Raw genomic sequence first — 16,817 nt, forward strand, 5'->3', positions numbered from 1 at the left:
TTTGTTTTGATACATGTTTTCTAATAACCCAGCTTGTCTCTTCTTGCCTTCAGGCTATCAAACTCCAGTCGCGCAACTGGAGCCTCAGATAATGGTCCCTTTTGCCAGGAACCCTTAGATCAGCTTCTTAGGGAGATCTGACTGCCATTTTCCCAACACAGCAACCCCTGTCAGCAGGAAACAGTTAAGATTGGTCTTTGTTCTTATCTTTATTCTAAGGGCAGTTAGATGTACTCTTTAGAAGGGGGAATGATAAGAGACAGGAGACAGCCAAACGCTTCCCAGGTCATTGAAAAATTCTGTCCCTTAACACACACACAGTAAGGAAAATAAATCAATGTGGAGTGGCTCAGACTAAAGGCCCACATGCGCACTCAGAGAATGGGGTGGAGCCACTGGGAATTTGCACCTTATGCAGGGGGAGAAGCCTGGCTTCTTCAGCTGATGTGTGGTGACCTGGTATTCAATCTGTGAGGTGGCAGCTTGTTGGCAGGACACACTTTTTTTCACTGAGAGCCTCCTTTTAATAAATTCCACTCTCCTCATCTTTCAATGTGTCCGTGTGCCTGATTTTTCCTGGGCATGCAACAAGAACCTGGATTTTAGCTGAGCTAAGGAGCAAAATATCCTGCATCAATGGTTCTTTTTTTTTTTTTTTTTTTTTTTTTGAGCCAGAGTCTCGCTCTGTCACCAGAGTCACCATGCCTGGCCTGTTTTTAAATGCTAGGTATAAATTGATGATTCACAAATTTAAATCTTCTTCCTGGACTGCTCTCCTGAGCTCCACACTCTTACAACTTATTACCTATTTGATATCTCTAACTGGATATGCAGTGGGCAATGAATCAAATTTAATGTGTACAAAACTGAGCTCCTGAATACCCCACCTCTACCCCAAATGTGTTTCTATATCTCCGTAAACTCCATCTTTCCAGTTGCTTAGGCCAAAAACCATATAGTCATCCCTGACCCTGTTCTTTCTCACTCTTCATATCCAATCTCAGCAAAGCTTTGGCTCTAATTTCAAAATATACCCACAATCTAACAGCTTCTTGCCAAATCCACTGCCACAGTGTAGAACCAAGCCAGCAACATCTCTTTATTGTGTTATTACAACAGTCTCTCTGCTTCTCTTTCTCCCCCACTCCCATCTTTTCTCAACCTAGCAGGCAGAATAATTCTGTTAAAAAAGAAGTCAGAGATTGACTTCTGACTGACGTTATAAGGAACTCCACTGACCCATTCCCCAGTGAAACTTAAAGAAAGAAATTTAAAAAAAGAATATTGGCGGGGCGCAGTGGCTCACACCTGTAATGCCAGCACTTTGGGAGGCCGAGGCGGGCGGATCACAAGGTCAGGAGATTGAGACCATCCTGGCTATCATGGTGAAATCCCATCTCTACTAAAAATACAAAAAATTAGCCAGGCATGGTGGTAGGCACCTGTAGTCCCAGCTACCCAGGAGACTGAGGCAGGAGAATGGCATGAACCCAGGAGGCAGAGCTTGCAGTGAGCTGAGATCACACCACTGCACTCCAGCCTGGGCGACCGAGTGAGACTCCATCTCAAAAAAAAAAAAAAAAAAAAGAAAAGAAAAGAAAATTAAAGCCTCTGGAAATGTTCCCAAAGGCAAACAGCAAAGAAACATCCGTTCAAGAACATTTATGAAAATTCATCAAGAAAGGTGGTCCTGTGTTATTTGAACCAAGATTGCTCTCTTCCTCCCATCTCAGCAAGGCAAACCACTCCACTGTAGATTGCAGCAGCCAAGAACACAGGGATCCCCCTCCAGCTCCTAACTGCAAGGGTGTCTTCCACAGAGTAGCAGGATGTCAGTGTATCATTGTGTCTCCAGCCAGCTACCTGATGCTGAGGTAAAGTCCTAGACAAGTGTGGTTGAGAGGTGACGGCTCTCCCTTCTCCCACCCAGCCCTCATCTTGCAACTGCATGCTGAGAACACTGGGGCCCTGATCACCCTTGTCCCAACTCATTAGGCAGTGATTCCACACAAGGCTGCTGCACTCCCCACCCTCCCCACAAAATGCTCGGCAACTAGAAAGGGTATCACTCAGAGACAAGACTGCCATTATCCCTATCCCCAACTATAGTGCCCAGGCTCAGAGATTTTGCCTAGACGACGAATCAGCCCATAAACAGATAACTCCTATTCTCTTCCCAAATGAGCTGAATTCATTTGCAACAGAGCATAGAGAAGTTCAAACCTGGCTAGGTGTGGTAGCTCATGCCTGTAATCCCAGCACTTTGGGAGGCCGAGGCAGGCGGATCATTTGAGGTCAGGAGTTCGAGACCAGCCTGACCAACATAGCGATACCCCGTCTCTGTACTAAAAATACAAAACAAAAATTAGCTGGGCATGGTGGCACATGTCTGTAATCTCAGCTACTTGGGAGGCTGAGGCAGGAGAATCGCTTGAATTCAGGAGGTGGAGGTTGCAGTGAGCCGAGACCACGCCACTGCCGTACAGCCTAGGTGACAGAGCAAGACTCCGTCTTGGGGTGGGGTGTGGGGGAAAGAAGTTCAAACCTAAGGTCACTCTCAGGAACAGTGTAGGTTTTAGTGAAAGTAATTAGGAAGACATTCAAGATACAAGCTAAATTGTAGGCCTGTTCACTTGCCAGAAGACAATGGAGATATAAGATCAACTAGGAGTAGCTACAGAGGAGTCAGAAGAAATACGAAAGACAACCTCAGAAACTACTCCTTCAATGGAGCAAGAACTGAAGTAGTTTGTAAGACAATTTATGCCCCAGGACATTGTTAAAAAACAACAGAGCAATCAGCTAACAATTACTGGAGTTTCACAGCTGTGTGCAGTCATGGAAAGAAAGAGATCCCTACCAAAACCACTGTGATCCCAGGATACAGGTGGGCATATCCAAAGCTGTGCTTTCCTGAGGAGCAACATCAAAGGCTTAACAGTATAGGAGGGAAATAGACTTCACTAAATTGATCCAGCCAGTTGCTAAGCAAATACACAAGCAAACAACAACAAGAAGCCCCAGAAGGTAGGCTGCCAGCTCTTCATCTCTGCAGAGATCTGTGTAACTGATCAGATGGAAACTAAATAGATGGATACTGATCTGCGCTTATGTGAAACTTCCTGGTAAATCTAAAAGGAACCCAAAGTAAAATGTTTACTTAATAAAAAAAGAAGCAAAGTTAATGAGCAAATAGCGAGATAAAGTGAAATTTAAAACTACACAAATGTAGATAGTTCTGGCATTATTTCTAATTGAGATCTAAGGAACCATCACTGAGAAGTGCTAGGATTTGAACAAAGGCATGCTAAATCCAGATCTCCTACTCTGAGGCTGAGGCACAAGCACTGCTTGAACCCAGGAGGCAGAGACTGCAGTGAGCCAAGATTGCGCCAGTGCACTCCAGCCTGGGTGACAGAGCAACACTGTCTTTAAAAAAAAAAAAAAGGGAATTGTATATTTCACTTTTTCATTTCTCTGATTTCACAATCAGCAACTCATGGTGTCAATGTCACTAGAGATAGCCTTCATGGGGCCAGGTGTGGTGGCTCACACCTGTAATCCCAAAACTTTGGGAAGCCAAGGTGGGCAAATCATGCGGTCAGGAGATCAAGACCATCCTGGCCAACATGGTGAAACCCCAGCTCTACTAAAAACAAAAAAATTAGCTGGGCGTGGTGGCCCGTGCCTGTAATCCCAGCTACTCGGGAGGCTGAGGCAGGAGAATCTCTTGAACCCGGGAGGTGGAGGTTGCAGTGAGACGATATTGCACCACTGCACTCCAACCTGGTGACACAGCGAGACTCTGTCTCAAAAAAAAAAAAAAAAAGCCTTCAGGGCACAAAGTAAAAGTTGTAAAGACCACTGCATGGGCTCTCTTCTCAGATGTGTTCCCACTTCATGCTCCAGGTCTCTGGGCTGCTGGGAAGGCAAGAAACACTTTACCTGGGAAGTCATCAACCTCAATTTTGCCAACAAACTTAAGGGAGTGGAAAAGTTCCCCATGGCATCACCACCATCATAAAGGGGAGTGCTCCCACCACTTTAAGAAAGGCTCTCAAATTTGGTTTTCAGACAAGAGCCCTTAGTCACATACATATATCTCATTAAATAAGCAGATACTTTACTTATTTAACAGGCATCATTTTTTTTGGCTTGAGTCCAGATCCATAAGGTGGAAACAAAGAACAAACAGTATGATTGTTCAGAAAGCAGGATGAACATTTCTCTCCAATAAGGTACCATTTTGTGAGCTCATAGTCCTTGAATACTGAAAATGATGAAGGAAAAGGAATATTTTAGATGGAAAAAGGTAGCATAAAGAGGTGTTCCAATAAAAGTGCGATCGACCTAAAAGGTTACTGAAACAACAAACCCATCAAAAACAACTATAATTGACAGAAAGCTAGAAACATTAACGCTGTTGGAAAGCTCAAATGACAGAAGTTCACAAATTCTTAATCATCTGATCTAGGCCTCTCCTCATTACCATTCAGACCATTCACAAAGATCCCATTAAATCAGCTCATAATCAGGTTTACAAAAACAAGACTCCTTAAGAGATGTGGCAATGTAAGAAGTGGCGCACGTACACAGGCACAGCAAAAGACTACATTAGTGAAAACTGTAGGGTTTATCATAAGCAAAAATGACAGTGCTCTCCTCCGTGAAAAAGAGAAAGAAATCGGACGGGTCTCCTTTAAGTGAAAATAGAGACTGTGAGAACACAGACATTGCTGACATCTGTGTTTTAACATTCCATTTACTTAACGAAAAAAGAGAAAGAAGTGTTTGGAATATAAATAAACCCTTCCCTATAGGAAGGTCAGAAATGTGGAAATATGCAGACGCTGGTGGGAGCAAAAGCCGATCCTGAAACAAGGATATCTAGAGAGGTAGCCCTGGTCGGGATGTGGGAAGAGGCCTACGAAGAAACAGCAGAACCGAGGGAAAGAGAGGGAAGAACGGCAGGTCCACTGCTCATCCCGAGCGCCTACAACTGCGCCAGACTCCTAGCATGCGCACAGGACACGGAAGGGATGACCTTTTCGGCTAGCGTATTGTCTTTGAGCGACAGAGAGGGATTCCCAAACGCCCCCGCCCGTCACTCAGCTCCTGCAGTTCATGCCCAGCAAGAACCTTGCGGGCGGTCCGAGGTTGCCATCCTTTCACAGCTGTATTTGGGGGCAAAGATAGGGTAACGAAGTCTGGGGTCCAGACTTACTTTTGCAGCCGGGTGCCATAGCGCCCTCACCCCTCGATCCCGGGAACAATGCAGCCGATGCCTCCACCTCCCGACTGCGCCGCGCGCGACTGAATTCCGCTCAAGATGGCCGCGAATTTGAATTTGGCGCTTGTATCCGACGTTGACGCCCGAATGGAGGCCGCCATGTTGCCCGGTCTACGCATCAGGGGCGTGGTCCAGTTGACGTCACAGCTAAGCGCCTCTGTGTCGTCGCGAATCGGTCGCGGAACCTGTCTTTACCTAGAGCTACCATGAGCAAGCGGAACCAGGTATCGTACGTACGGCCAGCCGAGCCAGCGTTTCTGGCCCGCTTCAAGGAACGGGTCGGCTACAGGGAGGGACCCACCATAGAGACTAAGGTGAGCCCTCGCCAGTCGTGTTACTTCGGAAGCGCGACCAGCCCGCCACTTTCAACTTTTGCCTCTACTTGGAGGGTGGGTGCTGTCGGGTCCCTCTTTTCACCCGCGCTGGGCACCAATTCCGGTGGAACTCGGACCCCCAGGCTGGTTCTTTTCAAGCGACTACAGCCCCCTACGCCCAGGAAGCTCTGTAGGTTTCAGAGCGCTGCTGTTTTCCTAAAAATGACCTTACATGTAAACCGCCTGGTCCTTGGTAGATGGTAAAGAAAGATCACTTTCTTGTCTCTTCTTTCTCTCTTGTTTACCTCAAAAGCTGTGAGTTCGCAGGGTGAGTTAGAGTTACAGCGTCGTCCCGTATTCCAGATAAGGACACAGGCTACTCGATCAAATGACCCCCGCCCCAACTGTGTCCTAGGACTCGAGTCTGGAACGTCTTCGGAGGAATGTCCTGAATCTGTTTCTATGCTTTGTTAAGTTTAAAAAAAAAAAATTAATATATAGAGAAGGTCGGGCACAGTGGCTCACGCCTGTAATCCCAGCACTTTGGGCGGCCGAGGCCGAGGCAGGCGGATCGCGAGGTCAGGAGATCTAGACCATCCTGGCTAACACAGTGAAACCCCGTCTCTACCAAAAATATAAAAAATTATCTGGGCGTGGTGGCGGGCGCCTGTAGTCCCAGCTACTCAGGAGGCTGAGGCAGGAGAACGGCGTGAACGCGGGAGTCGGAGCTTGCAGTGAGCTGAGATCGCGCCACTGCACTCCAGCCCGGGCGACAGAGCAAGACTCCGTCTAAAAAAACAAAAAAACAAAACAAAACAAAAAAAAGTAGGCAAAAGCCCTAAATATCCTGGGTCTAAATAGAAGAAGAGGAGCTTCAGGAAAGAGCCACACCTGACTACTGTTGTTTAGGGCTGGAGGGATCTGTATGGAACACATGAATGATAAGAAAGCAAAACAGCTAAGTTGCTGATACCGAGAAAGTTTTAGTGGTCTAGATAGAAGAGCAAACGAGCCACAGCATTCCCTTTAACCAAAGCGTAATCTAGAGCAAGGTCCTAACTCTTTTTCAATCCTGTGAAGTCTGAGACATGTGAGAAAGCTGCAGAAGAAAAGAGTGAAGCTAACAGAGGTTGGTTCATGAGGTTTAAGGAAAGAAGCCATCTCCATAACATAAAAGTATGAGATGAAGAAGCAAATTATTCAGATCTAGCTAAGATAGTTGATGAAAATGGTTGCACTAAACAGGTTTTCAATGTAGATGAAACAGCCTTCTATTGGAAAAAGATGCCATCTAGGACTTTGTTTTTTTGTTGTTGTTGTTGTTTTTTGAGACAGGGTCTCACTCTGTCACCCAGGCTAGAGTGCAGTGGTGCAATCACAGCTCACTGCAGCCTTGACTTCCTGGGCTCAAGTGATCCTCCTGCCTCAGTCTCCCAAGTAGCTGGGACTACAGGCACGCACCACCACTGGGTAATTTTTGTATTTTTTTTATAGAGACAGGATCCCACTGTGTTGCCAAGGCTGGTCTCAAACTCCTGGACTCAGGCAATCCTCCCACTTTAGCCTCTCAGAGCCTCTCAAAAACCACTATGCCTGTCCCATTTAGGACTGTCATAGCTAGAGAGAAGTCAGTGACTGGCTTCAAATTTTCAAAGGACAGGTTAACACTCGTTAGGGGCTAATGCAGCTGGTGACTTTTAAGTTGAAGCTAATATTTACCCTTCCAAAACTCCTAGGGTCCTTAAGAATTACACTAAATCTAATCTACCTGTGCTGTAGAAATGGAAAAACAAAACCTTGATGACAGCACATCTCTTTATAGTATGGTTTACTGAATTATTTTAAGCCCACTGTTGAGACCTATTGGTCAGAAAAAAAAGATTATTTCAATATATTACTGCTGATTGACAATACACCTGGTCACCCAAGAACTCTGATGGAGATCTACAAGGAGATTAATGTGGTTTTCATGCTTGCTAACACAACATCCATTCTGCAGCCCATGGATCAAGGAGTAATTTCTATTTTCAGTCTTATTATTTAAGAAATAACAGCCAGGCACAGTGGCTCACACTTGCAATCCCAGCACTTTGGGAAGTCAAGGCAGGTGGATTGCTTGAGCCCAGGAGTTCAAGACCAGCCTGGCCAACATGGTGAGACCCCATCTCTACAAAAAATACAAAATTTAGCCAAGTGTGGTGGCATGCACCTGTGGTCCCAGCTACTTGGGAGGCTGAGGTGGGAGGATCCCCTGACCCCAGGTAGGTTGAGGCTGCAGTCAGCCATGATCGTACCACTGCACTCCAGCCTGGGTAACCGAGCCAGACCCTGTCTCAAAACAAAACAAAACAAAACAAAAAGTCAAAAACATTTGTAAGGCTACAGCTGCCATGGATAGTGATTCCTCTGATGCATCTGGATATTATAATTGAAAACTTTATGGAAAGGTTTCACCATTCTAGACACGTTAAGAACATCCATGATTCATGGGAAGAGGGCAAAATATCAGCATTAACAGGAATTTGGAAGAGGTTGATTCCAACCTGCATGGATGACTTTGAGAGGTTCAGGCCTTCAGTGGAGGAAGTAATCGCAGGTGTGGTAGAACAAGGAAAAGAACTAGAATTAGAAGTAGAGCCTGAAAATGTAACTAAGTTGTTGCAGTCTCATAAAAATTGAACACATGAGTTGCTGCTTATTGATGAGCAAAGAAAATGGTTTATTGAGATGGAATCTACTTCTAGTGAAGATGCTGTGAACATTGTTGAACTGTCAACAAAGGATTTAGAGTAAACTTACTTGGTAAAGCAGCAGCAGGTTTAAGAGGACTGATTCCAATTTTGAAAGGAGTTCAGCTGTGGGTAAAATGCTATGAAACAGCATTGCAGCATCACAAAAGAGAAATCTTTTGTGAAAGGAAGACTCAATTAATGCAGCAAACTTCATCATTGTCTCATTTTAAAAAATTGCCACAGCCACCCTGCCTTTCAGCACCCACCACCCTCATCAGTCAACATCCATCAGCATCAAGGGCAGACCCTTCACTGGCAAAAAGATGAGGACTCACTGAAGGCTCAGATGAGCTTTAACGTTGTTAGCAATAAAGTATTCTTAAATTAAGGTAGGTACATCTTCCAAACTCCTGTTAATGTTAATATTTTGCCTTCTCCCATGAATCGTGGATGTTTTTAATGGGATCTAGATTTTTTTAGACATAATGATACTGCATACTTAATACTAACTGTAGTTAGTGTATAGTGTAAACATAACTTTTATGTAAACTGGGAAACCAGAAAATTTGTGTGACAGTTTATTTTGATGCTTGCTTTGTTGTGGTGATCCGGAACCAAATCTGCGGTATCTTCAAGGTATGCCAGTAGGATGAGTATGTGCTAACCCCATGTGCTGTGCCAGGCCCTGAAAGGATGAAGAGATGGATCTCCAAAATGCCATGTTCTTTTAACACTTCCTGCCCTATTTTCACAGGTCACCATCTCTCCGAAACCCTTCAAAGCTCTCCAAACAGTTACTCTTTCTCTGTTTTTCTCTTTACCTTATCCGTATCTTACCTATAACACTCATTTGATATTGCAACTACTTGCTTTCCTGTTTTTCACCACTAGATTGAACTCTTTAAGTTAGTATCTTAATCCTTCCATATTTTCCCAGCACCTAGCACAGTGCCTGGCACTAAGTAGTGGTGTTGTATTTGTTAATGACTCTGCTTGTTATCAGGTTAGACTTCGTGGAGGAGGGATATTTAGGTAGACTCTTGAGCATGGTTAGGTCAGTAGGTAGAGATGAAGAGAATGGCATGGGTAAAGGTGTAGAGATTTGAGAGTCATGGACTGTATGTAGAAGTATTAGAGGGACTAGTGGAGGTGAGGTCATGTGGACTATTTAGTAAGCAACAGGGAGCCATTTTTTTCTTAGAGGTAACACAGGGAATGACTGATCCCCATGACTAAAAATAGGGATGATGACAAAAAGGATAAGGTTTGAGAAAAGGGACATAGATTCAGCAATGAGAAGACGAGACTTAGCTTTACTTTGCTTGAGGTCCTAGTGATGACCCTGTACACACAGTTGACAGCTTGAAGGTTACAGCTTGGAATGCTCTCTTAAGAGAACTTTGGGAATCCTTTCCAAGTAATGTCAGTGATTTTCGCTTATTTTTGTACTCAAGGGAATTTCCCTTAGAGAAGTACACCATGTTTCAGTGTGAGAACCACTTCATTTTTAATCAGTTTGGCAATATACAGTATTCCCCTATTATGTTCCAAGACCCCCAGTGGCTTCCTGAAACCATGGATAATACTGAATTCTATATATGTTTTTTCCCATACATGTATACCTATGGTGAAGTTCACTATATAAATTAGGAATATCAGCAGAGTAGTAACTAATAATAGAACAATTATAACAATATACTCTAGTACAAGTTACGTGAATTTGCTTGTTTGCTTGCTGTCTCTAAATATTTAATTATACTGTACTCACCCTTTCATACTACAGTTGACCACAGGTAACTGAAATTGTGGAACATGAAATTGAGGATAAGGAGGGGATTACTGTAGTCAGGATTTTAGTCATCTATTAACAAAAATAAATGAGTTTCATGGGAAATCATTCTGCAGTTAAGCTAAATCATCCTATTCACTTTTTTTTTTTTTTTTTTTGAGGTGGAGTCTTGCTCTGTTGCTTAGGCTGAAATACAGTGACTCAATCTCAGCTCACTGCAACCTCTGCCTTTTGGGTTGAAGCGATTATCCTGCCTCAGCCTCCCAAGTAGGTGGGATTACAGGTGCCCACCACCACGCTCAGGTAATTTTTGTATTTTTAGTAGAGATGGGTGGTTTCACCATGTTTGCCAGGCTAGTCTTGAACTGCTAACCTCAAGTGATCCACCTGCCTAGGCCTCCCAAAGTGCTGGGATTACAGGCGTGAGCCACTGCGCCTGGCCCTATTCACTTGCTTGAGAGTTAATTCAGAAATGTCTTTGAACAGTCATCAGTGGCTCCTGCCACTGTCCTTAGACTATTTCTCATTTTCCAGGCAGTCACATTTAAAAAAAAGAAGAAGAGAGTCAGAATTAATTATTCTCAATTTAAGAAACAAAAGGAATGATTTTATTTCACCTTCCCATATTTTTGGCTAAAAAAACTTATTACCTATTTGTGGTCATTTATTGGAGACTTTCAGAGAAAAACAGGCAGAAACTGATGAATAATCAGTGAAGTAACATGAATACCATTAAAGAGAATGTACTTGTCCAGTGATACAGCAGACTTGGGAACTTTGAGATATAGTCAGAATGGCAAAGCAACTTGCCAGGGCTTCACGTAGTTCATCATTTTCCATTCTGTTTATCATTCATGAGTAGATCAACAAATATTTCTGGAAGTCCTGCCTCTCCAGAAGGCACTTGCCCAATGGAAACCAGCAGAAAAACATTGGTGCCACAGTGCAATACATGCTGCCTATGAGCTATGCACAGTGTAAGAAACAAGAGGAGGTGATATTTAGGTAAACACTTCAAGAGGCTCTGAATCTGGAAGGCAACTTGAGTAGGAGTTGGTCGGGGCTGTGGGGCTTAATAGGCAGTAGGAATTTGTTCAGAGACAGGGAAAGCAAAGGAGCTAATATATTTATAAATCTCCAAGTACTCAAACCTTGCCATGCCAGAGTCTAGATGCCATAAGAGAGTGGTACAGGATAAAGCTGTGGTTATGGGCTGAGGCTAATTCTTGCGGGTTTTGTTGCCTTGTTTGGGAGACAAGGAAGTCTCTGTGAGAAGTGAAGTAATGAGTGATTGTGTTTGAATAACATGTGAAAGCACATTTTGTTATGCATACCTTTCAACCCAACAGTTCCACCTCTAGTGAACTGTTAACATTACAAGTTCTTGGCCGGTCACGGTGGCTCACGCCTGTAATCCCAGCATTTAGGGAGGCTGAGACCGGTGGAACATGAGGTCAGGAGATCGAGACCATCCTGGCTAACACGGTGAAACCCTGTCTCTACTAAAAATACAAAAAATTAGCCGGGCGTGGTGGTGGGTGCCTGTAGTCCCAGCTACTCGGGAGGCTGAGGCAGGAGAATGGTGTGAACCCGGGAGGTGGAGCTTGCAGTGAACCGAGATCGTGCCACTGCACTCCAGCCCGGGCAACAGAGCGAGACTCCATCTCAAAAAAAAAAATAAAAAGTTCTTGTATATAAGTTCCCAAAAATGAGCAAAAAAAGGTGCATGAGGTTTTTTCATAGTAGAAAAAAGTCTGGAAACAAGCAAAATTTATATTTACAAGATACTGGTCAAATAAATCCTGAGGTGACTATGTAAATGCAAGGCAGTGATTTTTTAAAAATCAGATAATTCTATATGTATCTTAAAGTACTGTGCAAAGATATTTTTTGAGTTAAGTTGTGGGAATGGGGCTCTTATGGTGTCTGACATTTCAAAAATCTGAATCAACTGGCAAAATATTACCATTTGTTACACATATACAGGGAGTACATGGTTTCTCTTATATTATTCTCTGTACTTTATGTTTGAGAAATTTCATAAATACGAGAAAAGCAAGTCACAGTAATATGTACAGTGTTGTTGGTATACAAAAAGTTTTATGTACTTGCATAGTTGTATAGACATGGAAAATAGCTGTTGGATATCCACCAAACTGAAGCTATTAGGAGGGGAAAAAGATGAGCAGAGGTGAGAGAGAGTCCGTTTTACTTGCTTCTTTCTATACTTTGATGGTGTTTATTTCTTGTCTAACTCAGAGAAGAGGCAGGTGAAAAGTGCTGATGAGGAGCCAACAACTGACATGGCACAGTACTGCCCTGAATAGGCTAGGAATGACAGCAGTACCCAAAGCAGAGGGTCCCTCACACTAGCAACTACAAGTTGGGTCGTGCTGAGATGGAAATGAATCCCACCAGACAGGCACTCCAGGGTGAATGGCAGTTAAACCTGTTCCCTTGTGTGGCAAGCTAAGTCTCTTTGGAGTTACCTTAAAATTCACTGCCCTTATTTACTCAATAAAGATACCCTTCTCGTGAATAATTACAGTTTCTCTTAGAGGCAGTGGTTCTGTTTGTCTCAAGATCAGTGATCTATACGCATTGCATTGTGTTTTTCCGTAGAGAATTCAGCCTCAGCCCCCAGATGAAGATGGGGATCACAGTGACAAAGAAGATGAACAGCCTCAAGTGGTGGTTTTGAAAAAGGGAGACCTGTCAGTTGAAGAAGTCATGAAAATTAAAGCACAAATAAAGGCTGCCAAAGCAGGTAGGTCTGAAAGTAATCTGTTTTTTCTGACAATGTAAGGAGCCCGGGGTATGAAATTGTTTATTTTGTTTAGTAGTGTGGTATGTTTCAAGGCAGCAGTTCCAGGTTCCAGCCTTAGCTTTGACACTTACCAGATGTGTAACCTTGAGCAAGTTATTACACCTCTCAGCCTCAATTTCCTCATCAGTAAAATGGAAATAATTGTACCTACTGGGTTGTTACCAGGATTAACTGTGAATTTAAGTAAAAGCATCCTTTTTTTTTTTTTTTTAAATAGGTGGTTAGACTTATAAACCAGTTGATAAAGGTGTATTTCATTACTGCCTGAAGTTTAGTATGCTGTGTAGTATATTTTTCATTATTTCTGAACATTTACTACATTGCTTTAGGGGAAAATGCTGTAGTTCCAAACGATCACTTTTCAAAATACTTTAAAATACAACCTGATTGTAATTGGGAACTGACAATATTATAGAATACTTTAGCATGTGAGTTTTTATTAAGTAACTGCATGTCTTGAGGGCAATTTAGCTAGAAACAATGTAGAAGACCAGACTGAATCAGATTCAGGGATATCCTTAAATACAATATAAGATTTTCTTGTTATTTGCTTCTAAGATAAAGGCAAAATAATGAGGAGAAGAAAGTTCTTAAAAATTCTGTTTTTGCTCAGATGAAGAACCAGCTCCAGCTGATGGAAGAATCATATACCGAAAACCAGTCAAGCGTCCCTCAGATGAAAAATATTCAGGTTTAACAGCAAGCTCAAAAAAGAAGAAGCCAAATGAAGATGAAATAAATCAGGACTCGGTCAAAAAGAGCTCACAAAAACAAATTAAAAATAGTAGCCTCCTTTCTTTTGACAACGAAGATGAAAATGAGTAAGTGTAAATATTTTGAATGTAGTCTACTTTGAAAGTATATGGAGTGTTTTTCAAAATAACATTTTTTCCTATTATAAAGATACTACAAGTTCCTTATAGAAAGTTTAGGAAATAGAGAAAAAAATTTAATAAACTATGTTTATTCATCAATCAGAGGGGTATTGACCCCTCTGATTTAAAATGCCAACTCTATAGAAATTAGCTAGTATTAACATTTTGTTATTTCCCTTGTGTGGTTGTATATGTATGTAAATTATATTTTTAAGCAAAATACATTTTTTTGTGTGTAAACAAAATTTTATAAATACAGTTGTGTTGCAAATGTTCTTTGTCCTGCTTCTCACTTGACACTGCATTATGAGTATTCTTCCAGGTCAGTAAATTTCAAAAACCGACATTAATAGCTACAGAGAATTTCATAATCTCATTGTATCTTTTTCATTAGCAATAGCTCCATTTTGGGTGGGGGAGATGATAATGTGCCTTGTTAAAAGTACCTCCCTAACTCCTGCTAAGGGTGGCCATGAGACTCAGCTCTGGCAAGTTAAGAAATACAGGTGGAATTCTGCTTGCTAAAGCTGCTGGGTTTTTTTGATACAAAAGGACAGACTTGGCAAGCATGAGCCTTTGCTTTTATCTCTTCATCCTACTTGGAATGCAGAGATAAAACCTGAGTAGCAGAGCCATTTTTAGGCATAAGGAAGGCAGCCATGTGTTTTGGGTCATGTTAGTAAAAAGACTCAGAACTTGGCTCCTTGCTGACATGCCTCGAGGAGCTGCTACACCAGCTTGAATTGCTGACCTCTGACTTCTTGGTAGTGAGAAGAGTAAACACTGTGCTTAATTAGGCCTCGGTCAGGTTTCTCTTATATGCAGCCAAATGCAGTCCTAAATAATACAATAAATAACTGGTCAAACTGTTACTGGTGGAGGGTGTCCAGGTTCTTGGCATTTTGGACAAATAATTGGACAAAACGCACAAAGCAATGAATATCCTCTAGAGGTCTGCCATTGGTTACTTGGTATACACCCTATGTAAATGAAGTAGTGGCCCGTGACCTGTCTGATTGGTGCAGAAAGTGACCAATCAGAGGCTGAAGTGAAGTTACAGTTATACTCCTGTGTAAATGAAGACTTGGCCTATGACCAGTCTGATTGGTTGCAGGAGGGGACCAATCAGAGGCACTTACGTTTTTCATCTGCAACGCAGAAAAGGCAAGGAGATTGCAAAGGGAGTAGCCTCTCATCCTTTTGTTACTTAGGTATGGAGAGGTGGGGTTTTCCTTTTGATTCAGTTCTAGGAAGTCAATGTGAATCAGCCTTAGGTTCCCTGCCTCCAGACCCTATTCTCCTGCCTCATTTTCCCCCTGAGAGAGGTGATCCTCATAAATCTTTATGGGAGGCTAAGAGACTGAGGGTCTTTCTTCTGTAACTGCTTCATGCTAACTTGGGACACACTCCCTACCTATTGGAGATCACGTAACTCTCACCCTGTTTTGTCTAGTGGAGACAGGGTAGCTTCTTGATGGCCGGTGGTGTGTTCACCTGAAACTGGCTAGAAATCTTGTCACATGATCATCTAACTTGGTGGTCTAGGCAAAAGGAAATGGATTTGGTTAAAAGATTTAACAAATATGATCCAAAAACCAAGGCAAGTATAATCATTAATAATGGGCTGGCCAAGGGAGGGAACCATGAAACCCAACTTAGTGCCCTTTAGCTGCCCCATGACCCAACAGCTGTTACCATATTTTAGAGGCCCAGTCAGCTAGTTTTCAGGTGGTGTCCCTTACTAACCCTGATTGGTTGACGTCAAAACAGCATTCTTCTAGGAAAAAGACATAAGCCACCTTTTTCAGCAGTTAGGAAATCTAGTTCCCTTTGATTTTGCAAAGCAACCACTGCCAAGGAGCCTATCTGATTTTGTAAGGCGACAATACTTTGAGCAATGTCATTTAAGCTTTCCATAAAATCCTTGGACAAGCATTGGTAATAGGATAGGGAAGTTGCAGTCCCACTAACTCCCATTCCTACCCTTGCTGTTATTCCTAGCCCTTGTGTCTTGGTGGTTGCAGTTAAAGGTATAATGAGGGATTGGTTGTTAGGAGCTATATTAATTTCAGGACATACAAAGACAAATCACAGCAGAACCAATCTAACTTCAAAATAAGCTTCAGTCCTATATACTTGGCCTGATTACCCACACAAAGTGCAACAAGAATCCTTGTCCATATAGACTCTCCTAGGTTGGCTTTGCTGGAACATTTCACAAGGCCATTTCAGTCAAAGTCCTGAGAAAGTAACCGGTTTCTTCAATTGTGTCCTATTACAAAAGAAAACGTGGTTATTAACGTTATACAAACAAATACCATGAATTAAGAATATTCATAAATAGTTTACAAATTCTGGAGAAATTAGAATACTCAATATACTTAAAGTATATTTCAAGGCTATAAATAGTTCAAAATAAAAAGATTATTCAGACTGAAAAAAACAAAAAGAATTAGCAATATTTCAGACAACAAAAGCCATACAAATTATTTCAGTCTTCCATTAGTTCATTTCAGTCCATTGTAATCAACTCCTGCTCTACTTCATGTTCATCTTTATGAACACATCAGCCTTTCAATTAGTGCCTTGGAAGTTTTCTGTCTAATCCAATGGCACACTCTCCAAAGTTATCAGAAACCTGCATTCAAGAGTTCTTTTCATGAACTCCTCCAAAGAAGTAAGCCTTGGACTGTAGCTGATTATAAGTCACTGTTTTTTTTTTGTTTTTTTTGAGAAGGATCAAAGCAAAACATCAATTATGGATGACAAAAGTCTTAAGACAGCCATAAAGATACAGTTGACAAAGAAATTTGGTTATTTCTGTGGCTTACAACAATTTAACATAATCATTACAACATATATTAAGACATCAGAATTTTAGAAATCTCATACAATCCTGGAACACATATTAACAACAAATCTCTATCAGTATAACCCAAAGGAAGCTAAACACCACCTCACACTTGACAATGTTTCCTGTATAATTCTAA

The 16,817-nt window shown here is 42.2% G+C and overlaps 2 protein-coding genes across 3 annotated transcripts in view; one reads left to right on the forward strand and one right to left on the reverse strand.

Annotated features, from left to right (window-relative positions):
• The window catches only part of KIF15 (kinesin family member 15), a 99,692-nt gene extending 94,303 nt beyond the window's left edge, over positions 1–5,389 (reverse strand). Inside the window, exon 1 of the mRNA XM_031663413.1 lies at positions 5,225–5,389. Coding sequence (XP_031519273.1) covers positions 5,225–5,243 — 19 coding nt within the window. The 5' untranslated portion in view covers positions 5,244–5,389. The remainder of the gene's footprint in view (positions 1–5,224) is intronic.
• A 30-nt stretch (positions 5,390–5,419) lies between these two features.
• On the forward strand, positions 5,420–14,102 carry KIAA1143 (KIAA1143 ortholog). 2 transcript variants are annotated; one of them, XM_021934494.2, is made up of 3 exons: positions 5,420–5,604; positions 12,748–12,892; positions 12,969–13,558. In XM_021934494.2, exons 1-3 carry the CDS (start codon positions 5,497–5,499, stop codon positions 13,091–13,093), a joined length of 378 nt encoding a protein of 125 aa, XP_021790186.1. In that variant the 5' UTR covers positions 5,420–5,496; the 3' UTR covers positions 13,094–13,558. The 2 variants fall into 2 exon arrangements, with proteins under 2 accessions (XP_021790186.1, XP_003894617.1); XM_003894568.5 differs by lacking the exon at positions 12,969–13,558 and adding an exon at positions 13,566–14,102 and having other exon boundaries at positions 5,431–5,604.
• The last annotated feature ends 2,715 nt before the right edge of the window (positions 14,103–16,817 follow it).

Source organism: Papio anubis, chromosome 2 (genome assembly GCF_008728515.1).
Source record: "Papio anubis isolate 15944 chromosome 2, Panubis1.0, whole genome shotgun sequence".
NCBI lineage: Eukaryota > Metazoa > Chordata > Mammalia > Primates > Cercopithecidae > Papio > Papio anubis.

Excerpts from the sequence above, each read along its gene's own strand:
- KIAA1143 (XM_003894568.5), top strand. The coding sequence starts at position 5,497 with ATGAGCAAGCGGAACCAGGTATCGTACGTACGGCCAGCCGAGCCAGCG. Across the intron at positions 5,605-12,747 it reads GACCCACCATAGAGACTAAG|AGAATTCAGCCTCAGCCCCC; the intron begins GTGAGCCCTCGC and ends GTTTTTCCGTAG. Across the intron at positions 12,893-13,565 it reads AATAAAGGCTGCCAAAGCAG|ATGAAGAACCAGCTCCAGCT; the intron begins GTAGGTCTGAAA and ends GTTTTTGCTCAG.